The 9,357-nt window shown below is 45.6% G+C and overlaps 1 protein-coding gene across 1 annotated transcript; it reads right to left on the reverse strand.

The window, feature by feature from the left end:
- Positions 1-1,331: 1,331 nt before the first annotated feature.
- LOC119376367 (uncharacterized) lies at positions 1,332-7,781 on the reverse strand (the record flags this gene model as incomplete). The annotated part of the gene is given in 4 exon segments (XM_037646221.2): positions 1,332-1,441; positions 2,211-2,443; positions 4,331-4,574; positions 7,411-7,781. Coding segments are annotated over 4 exon segments (803 nt in total), but the record flags the coding sequence as incomplete, so codon positions are not given.
- Positions 7,782-9,357: the final 1,576 nt, after the last annotated feature.

A 9,357-nucleotide genomic window follows, 5' to 3' on the forward strand; every position in this document is an offset into this window, starting at 1 on the left:
GTCACTGCTGCCATGCCCAACGTTGCCCGCTTTTACTGCGCGGCCGCCGACACTAGTAGCAGCCGAGCGGAAGTAGCGGGACCCACAGTAGCAACAACGGCGCTGCGGCAAAGACTTGCTCGGATGGGCACATTCAAAGCCGTCACCAAGTTGCGGTTGGTCTCGTAATCCTCAGTACGAAAGTGCAGCGAGCACACACGCAGAGGTTTTGACTGTTTAGCACACTGGCGCAATGGCATGACACTAAGCCACTTCAAGCGTAAGGGTTCATTCCGCGGCACCCAGTGAAAAGACACACCGGTTTCCTTGCTGCAGCACTGGCGTTGTGCACCATTCGGGCATCCGGCAATATCACACGCATGCGGCATTTTGTCGAACTTTTTGTCAGAGCGACCTTCACGAGCGCGCAAAACACGCACGGCAGTACGCGATCCCGAAACTACCACTGAGACGGGCGAGGCGCAGTTCGGCGAAAACGGAACCTTTGAACCACGCGCGCCGTTCCCCATGGCAACGCCACGGAGGTTTTGTTTTCCATGAATCAAGCGGAAACGAACAAACAGCATTTTATTACGTCTTTTGATGCTCGGAATGTTCTTTTTTTACTGCTGCTAGTTTGATTACTAGTGATTTATTGTAGGCCGACTTCCCTACGTCATCGGGATCACTTCGAAAATGTCCCACTCGTGGCGCTCGTCATGTGATACATTTAGCTTAATTTCTCGGTAAGTAGGGCACTGCTGTTGATAATATTGCCGTTTTAGAAGTTGCCATACATTGGGCTTTCACTCTAACATAAATTGTTATTTGCCTTTAGTGTCCCTTTAATAAAGGTGTGTCATGTTCCATTTTTTCCATTTCTTAAAAGATGCAGGTCGACCTATGCTCAAATAATCATTTTTTTTTACTTTTCATACAGCGCAATACATAGGGATCGACCTATATTTGTGCTCGATCTACACTTGAACCTCGATATAACGAATTATCAGTTACAACGAAGTAATTGAAGAATACTCTTGTCATAGATGCAGTGTTACAAAAAAAAAAATGTTTATAACGAACTTTCGGATATAACGAAGTTATTCTCGTGGCAGATGTGACTTTGTTATAATGAGGTTTCAGTGTATTCTCGAGTAAATACAATAGCTGGTATCACATTGCGTGGAAAGCGGCTTGGGCATTGACGACAACAGTTGTTTTTCTTTTAATGTCCCTTGTCTGCACCGTCTGTTATGCTTACTGTAAAGAGCTCTTTAACATCCCAATACGCAGTAAGCAATCATTTACTGTGCACTGCCAGCTGCGCGAATCATTTATTCACCTGTGGTGGATAGCTGGCTTTCTCGTACAGTGGACTGGCCTGAAAGACGTCGGCCGGATCCATGGTCGCGGGGTATCCCACCGAGAAGTCGAGGAAGTGGCCGTGGGAATCGCACAAGGCCTGTAGTAACAACAAGGCAGGTAAGGGAGGAACAGGTTGTGCTACGTGTGAATCAACAGAAAAATCTTGACAGAAGAGCATTCCACAAAAGGGTGGGATAAAACAACAAAGTTATGTAACATTGTTAACGTCCTACTGTTACTGATACTTTGCAGCTCACTAGGCCATTGCATCGTGTTGGCACACGACGCAATCCACAAAAGAAGTGATAGTGGAGACGACATTGAACTTGTGAACCACTGAGAAGCAGTGCGCATGCCATGTACATGGCCAGGAGGAAAAGTCCCCGGTGCCAAAACTACTGAAGTAGAAAAGGCCCTCTTGTGCGTGGACACTGTGGAAAGCATTGCTGTGAAAAGCCACCAGACGAAGGTCACATCCTGATTCAAATAAATGTTAATGCAGGACTTTGTTCCGTTGTAATTTCACCTTGTTATGTTTCAGACCTGTTTGTCTCAAATGTCGCAAGGACACGAGTAAGGATGACTTTGTTTATAGTGGGTTTGAAGAGTAGAATAACACGATTTTGTATCTAGGCATGAGCGAGACTGCCACAGAGCTCATCTTGTGCGTGAAGTGCTCTTGTGCTTTTAGTTTGTCTACGCTTTTATGTCGTGTCATTTATCAACAACCATGCAACTTCAGCAAGCCAACACTTGCAAAAGTAATTTTTTGCATTGTGTTCTTTTTTTTAAGGTTAAATTTTTCCCGCAAAGCCATCTGCTCTGCATTTCTACACTGAAGTCCCAGTAGCGTCAGCCTTTCTCACCTGTACAAGGACGGAGGTCTCGCCCAATGCCGTTGTGATGCGGCAAGTGTCGATGACTCCCGCAGCAGCGCCGAAGCTTTCGCTGGAGCACAGCGCCGAAAAACCCTCGGTCACGGCGCGCAACTTTGCCTCGGTCTGGGGTGGCTGGATCAGCATGCTCAGCTGGTTGGCAAAGTTGTTCACGTAGCGGTACACCACGCCATGAATAGTTGAGCGCGGTATTCCAAAGGTGTCTGCACACAACCAAGACAGTGCCGTTTCATGCATGGGCAACCAATGAATTGCTATCGACAGTTGGCGGTTCATGATGCCATATATAGCGGCATACTAAACGCTGCTACATGTATGGAAAACTTGGGAACGTTTATGGAGGAAAAACAATGTTAGGAAATTTTATTCTTTGTCATGACATCACGATAACTCTGACAATTTTAGATGAGCTGTAGTGTTAGAGTAGAATATCTCGTAAGGATGTCCCAATTTTTGCGATTGATAAGTGCTGTAGGTATTTTTACGTACATATTAGTATTAAGTGTCAAAGTTTCTACTACTTCACAAATGTGTGTTGATAACTCCTTTAAATGTTTAACTCCCAAGATTTTTCCCGGAAAGCTGCTAAAAATGTCATTTTTTTAGTCCCTTGAGTTTGCACAAAGTCCACTTATTGAAAAAAAAAAAAACACTAATTCTTTCTACCCAACATAGAATATTCAATAAAAAACCATGTTCTAAGAAAGACAGTATTTCATACAAAATATAAGCTTCTTTCCAATTAGATACAATTTTAGCAGGCAGCAGCATTTCAACCTCAAAGGTGGATGTGTACAAGCCTGCACCAGTGAGCGCATGTCCTAGACTGATGCCATAAGCTGAACGGTAGATGACCCCACTGTCAGAGTACATCACTGAGCCCATGAGAGGGACCACTGTGTCACTCGCAGAGGCAATCAATCGGCCACTACGCTTTAATCATCTGGGTCGGGCCTCTCCTGCCTTCTCAAGTTGTATCTGACCATAGTAATATTCAAGAGTGCTCATATTGAGCAGTAGCGATAGTGATTAAGGTAAAGTTGCAGGCTTTTATGTGCCAAAATGAAGATAAGTACAGGGGGACTCCGTGAGAAACATGTATGACCCATTCGAGTCTATTAAAGCAATGACAACATCTACAGTTGGTCACACCTAAGAGTGCATGTAGGCTCTGCCCACAGCTGCTGCTGTCACACCCAGAGAAAATTTGCATGGAAGGCCCATCGTTTTGCATTTTCTCATTTTCATGAGGTGAATCGCGTTTCACGTATTTAACGTAGGCAATTTCGCTATACAGACACGTTTGTGTCGCTGGTTTTCGGTGGAAAAAACTTGAACTTCCTGGCAAATTTCAGCAAAGATTTTGATATCACCTCTTGAGGAAACGTAATCTCTTAAGATGCGGTAATGTATCTTACCTGTCCTTGTGGAGGCTTACAAAGAGGGTTCAACTTAAGTTGAGGACGACGCAGCGAGCAATTGAAAGGAAAATGATAGGTGTAACCTTATGGGACAAGAAGAGAGCAGAGTGGGTCAGGGACCAAACGGGTGTTAAGGACATCTTAGTCGAAATCAAGAAGAATAAATGGATACGGGCAGGCCATGTAGCGCATAGGCAAGTTAACCACTGGTCATTAAGAGTAACAGACTGGATTCCAAGAGAAGGCAAACGTGCGAGGGGGAGACAGAAGGTTAGAAGGGCAGACGAGATTAAGAATTTCGTGGGGATAATGTGGCCGCTGCAAACACAGGACCGGGTTGATTGCTGGAACATGGAAGAAGCCTTTGCCCTGCAGTGGGCACAGTCAGGCTGACAGTCAATCTTTTAAGTAGGGACAATGAACTTCTAATTAATAATATGACCAGCATTTACATTAGCAGCAAAAAAAAAACTTTGTATGTTTCACCTGGAAACCACCTAGCATCACTCTCTTGCACAGATGAATGGCAGGTACACTGCAGTTCTGGGGGCAGAGCTTATATTTTTTTTGTAGGCTGGCTGTAACCAACTATAGTCACCTGCGACTCAAAACTGGTAGGATGAGCACAGTTCAGGGTTATAAAAGGTTGAGTGAAAAGCAGCGACTGACTGGCAATGGCTCGGTACGACGTCCCCATGGCGAGCCAGTGGAGGAAGATGAGCAGCTCGAGCTCGCGTGCCCAGCCCGACACCCGAGGCCGCGTGAAGATGGACGAGATGCGCCGGAAGGTGCCGCGGCTGATGCGGAAGTGGCGCTCGAAGGCCAGCGTCTCATCATGCAGGTAGTCCAGCAGAAGGGTGCGCACAGCCGGACAGCAGTTGACCGGCACACGTGGTAGAGAGGTCGGTTTCTCCTGCATGACAATGTGTCCCGTTTTAGACGGCGGTATTTATTTGCTTGCTGATGACGACGCATTCCGATGAGAACACAATGCCATGAACACTGGTGTGTTCCACACCTGCACAAAGATTATAGATTTGAAACGCTTAGTTATACGTTACGATGTATCTTAAATGAGTTCAAAATAACGCGAAAAAATATAACCACCAATTCTTTCTCTATTAAAAACATACGATAACTATTTTTATGACACAATGCAATATTCGTACTAACAGACTGGTCGTGCAAACACGGACACAACAGAGAAGTCGAGACACCACAAATGCGGTCTGCGGCGTTTGTGGTGTCTTAAGTGCTCTGTTGTGTCTGTGTTTGCACGACCAGTCTCCTTAATGTGAATACTTACCACTAGCTCAACTCTCTGTTATTCAATGCAATATAGCTTGAAATAGTGCCATTTTTTTAACAGTTAAAAATGTACCAAACATAAATGCCTCATGGTGTTGTTGTATTATAACTTTGTCATTGCAATGTGTTGCTTATCAATGCTTATCCCGATGACACTGTAATTATGTGTCTGATCAGTGTACATTATACCCTGCACTGCTATGCACACAAGAGATATGGGAGCTTTGTCAAGCTGCTTTCTAATGGCTTTTACTCCCATATGTCTCAAATATGTATGTAAACATGCTTGTTGGAAATAAACTAAGCTAGGCCACTTCCATTCACATTGTGTAATGGGGTCAGGTGCTGATTTCTGACCAAAATAAACATGAAACAGAAGGGAAAAAAGTAAACAAACGAAAATAAGGAAATAAACCGTAGGAAAGTAAAAAAAAATCACTTATCAAAAAAAAAAAAGAAAAACTCTGGCCAAGCACTCCGAACAGATGGTTAACCAGCAAAGCTGAAATGTGCCGACAACTCGGTGTTTGTCCCTCGGTTATTTCTTATGTCTATCCAGAAATCTCAATTGGTGCTTGTTGCCCGTCTTTTCCCTTCTTCATTGTGAGTAGAACAGTGGTGAAAGAATTTCTGTTTAGTTTTTTGTTTACGTATGAAAAACATGGGAAGGTAGGTTATGTTAGAGCTGGCTTTGCCCAATTTTTGTGGCACACAGAAGGACGAGGTTTAGTTCTGCCTAGCCATATATAGCTGCCCTGTAAAAGATCAGAAATAGAATGCAGCAGCCAATACATTAAAGACAGAAAAGATAAGCAACACTGCCATGATTCAATTTCAATCCTGAATGAGTAGTTCACAACTCAGTTCAATTCAATCGCAACTTAACCCAATGACTGAGCTGCGATTGAACTGCATTGCAAAGGGGAGTGCTTCAAAAATTCAGTGAAATTTGGGACTTGCAACATTAGCAAGAACTTGGTTACAAAATATGGAAGCATAAAATAACACAAAATAGCAAGAGTTTGTTAACCTAGATAAGTTACAAATGGCAGAACGAAACGTTAATAATTGCAGAAGCAACGGAGGCCAGGTTATTTCATTCTTGGCACATGTGGTGAACGGAGATATTTGAAGAAGCTTTCGTTTTGCATGCTTTTATGCCTACTTCATTTCAGTAATCAAGTCACAGGGTGAGGATGTGTATCAAGGCGGAATGAGGAGGTGATTTCATGGTGCCTGACAATGAAAAATTTGAATGTAGAGGCATAGTTGCGTGACTTTTTGTCGTGCTGAGATTGGCTTTACGACAAAGCGTGCGACACGCTGGATTGTTTGCGTAAGGTTTGTTCTGCTACTAAGAACATGAGGAGCCTAGTCGATGTCAATGACGACGGCCCGTGTGCTTACATTTAGGTGCACGTCAAAGAACCCCAGGTGGTCAAAATTTCTGAAGCCTTGCACTATGATGACTCTCATAATGATGTTGTGGTTTTGGGACGTAAAACCCCGAGAATTGTCAAGGTGAATCACGGGATGGCAGCAAGAGTAGCTGCGGGCAATAGCTTATGACGAACAAATTCCTGGTGACATGAACCTAACCTATTTTGATGCGACTTAATACACACAATACCTAAAGAGCAATGCTTTATCTATTGTCTCCCTCTTGTAGAGGCAAAGCGCCTGTTGTTTCACACCGTGGTTGCAAGGAAAAATTAGGAGAGAACTTAGCACAACAGCTGAGACTAAAGCTATGAAGCAGCCCAATACGTGATAGCAACTTCAAAGCGCGCAGTCACAGCTACGGCGGTGAAACCGAACCAACATTCTAGGCCAATACAACTTATTACGGAGGTTGCGCGTAGTGCCATTACCACCATGCGAGAAAAACAAAAACAAACACAACCAAAGGAATGTTTCCCCTGTGAGTTTCGCGTGCCAAGGCTGACTTGCAAGACGTAACACTATCTCCTAGTTTACTTGTTCCACCGTATTTCACAAACGCCGCGCTTCCTAAGGCGCGCTAAACCTTCCCACGCTTATTTTAGACTTGATAGTTGGCTAATCAAACTAGTTAGGGCGAAGATGGGACCAACAACTGAGCGGACTGACGCTGCCATAGCCTGACAGTTGTCTCTCTCGTTCATTTGCGGCTTTGTAGCGCAGGTGGTCCTTTCAAACAAGGAAAACCTTCTTAGTGCTCCAAAAATTTGAAATAAATGAAGGTGGTTACATGGGACGCGCTCTCTCCTATCACGTCACTTTTCTTTTTCCAACTTTTCGTGCTCTAAAATTATTTTTCCTAGTCTGAAACATGGACAACCAGAAGGACGAAGCTGCCACCCTGTTTCTAGTTTCTACTAGGCGACTAGTTTCTAGCTTCAAGTCGATGCATGCACAATCAATAACGTCCACGTATTCAACGTTGGAACCAGAGTCATCACCCTTTTCTTTTGCCGGATCGCAGCCAGAGCGTGCAGCAGCTTGCGCTGTCGCTGCACCAACTGTAGCAGAGTGTTCAGTTTGCACATGTAGTCGTTCACCATTATGCTGAGCACAGCTACGACGGCTTTGAGTTTTCGCGGTTCGATTTCGGCGGTAGCCGCCATCTCCGGCGCCTCCGTGGGCTGCGCGGTCGAAACCGTCTCTTCGCTTATCATCTTGCGGCCGGTCAAACGACGCACTGTCGTCCGTCAGCGACGACCGCAGGATGCTTCGCCGTGTCAGTCGACGACAGTCTCGACGAGACGCTGGTGGCAACGCATGTCCGCGAAAACACTCGAGGCGCACACGCGAACGCCAACCGCTCCGTGAAGGACGCCATGTAACACTTGATGCCGATGTCAATGGAGAAAATGGGCAGGTTTGATAGCGATGGCGATCAATTTATGCCCCAGCAAGACTCGTTTTCGCATTCATTTCGCTCTTTTCTAACGTGATAATTTCCTAATATACCCAAGCAACTACAAGATCCCTCAGGAATTCAATATATATCTGTTCGGCTGTAAATAGATATCCCGTGGAGGATCCGGTAATCTCCGCTGGAGTTCAACTGGAGGTCCGACAGATGTTGAAGAAATCATTTTTGCAGATTACGTATGTTGTGCCTGAATGTACACTGCTCTCAGATTGAAACACGGCAGACACCAAGCACAAAGCAACACTCAATAAGGAATAACACGCGCCAGGAAGGAAGTCTACGTGTATGTTCCTTACTCGAGCATTCCTTAACTTTGTTCAGATGCCAAGTTAAAGGGGGTACTGACACGAATATTTTCAGTTTTGTTTTTTTTGCGGTCAAATGAAAGGGTCAAGCCCTCAAGAGCCTAGAAAATGCAGTGCTAAGCGCGAGCGCGCCTGGAGGAAAAGTCATTACAGTATGTTTTTAAAAGCTAGTTTCGGTTCCTACTGTACCCTGACGTCACAACACGGTATGAGCTTCTCATCACGTGCTCGCACAATATAAAGTGACGTTTCCACGGCCGTTCCGCACCGTCACTGTAGCACTAGAGTGTACTAGGAATGGGGGAGTGGGTCCACTGGGGCCGGCGGGCAAGCGGCGAGGGTTGTGTGGTGAAGCAAAAACGGCGGAAATTGGTGGCGCTGCAGTCGCCTTCTCCTGAAGCTGACGTCAGCTCCGGCGGAGCGCGGTTCGGGCCGCACGACGCGCTGGCGGGGACGCTGAGCGCTCGATGTTGTCGTCTGCTCGACGCGCCGTCGTCTGTTCGATGCACCGTCGTTCGTGCGCTGTTTTCACTATTTGTCTTCTGGTTCTTTTTTTTACACATTGTTAGAGACAAAAACAAGTGAAATGAAATAAAATGCATGTTTTTTCCGTGAACGCGTAGGTTTGTAGTTCCCTTTCAGCAAAGCCGTCTGGACAAAGAATACGCGGCAGACGGCACGTTTGCGTGCGCACATATGTGTCTGCTGGTTGCTTTGCGGAGTGTCCCAAGTTGCTTCAAAAGATGAGAGGATGAGCACGTCTAGGCGTAGAAATTACTGTTGTGTCGTGAACTGCCAAACCGGATACAGCAGAGTTAAAAACCGGCCCAAGCTCTCACTCTTTGGAGTACCTCGAGACGAAGAAAGACGCCGGCTATGGGACCAGAATCTCAACCGCGCTGATCGGCCCTTGCAAGTCACCGATGCCATTTGCGAGCTGCACTTCGAGCAAAAGTACATACTGAGGCATTAGGCACATGTTATCGAAGGCCGAGAAGTATATATAGAGCGTGGAAAGCCGGAGCTTCGCAGTGATGCTGTACCCACAATTTTACCTCATCTCCTGGAGTGTCCTGACGAGCAGCCCACACCGGAGCAGTCAACGAAGAAGAGAGCGGCTTCACCACCAACCTGTGAAGACAAGCCGTCAAAAAGAACTGTGCTGC

The sequence above is a fragment of the Rhipicephalus sanguineus genome, unplaced genomic scaffold, assembly GCF_013339695.2.
Source record: "Rhipicephalus sanguineus isolate Rsan-2018 unplaced genomic scaffold, BIME_Rsan_1.4 Seq1180, whole genome shotgun sequence".
In the NCBI taxonomy this organism is placed as follows: domain Eukaryota; kingdom Metazoa; phylum Arthropoda; class Arachnida; order Ixodida; family Ixodidae; genus Rhipicephalus; species Rhipicephalus sanguineus.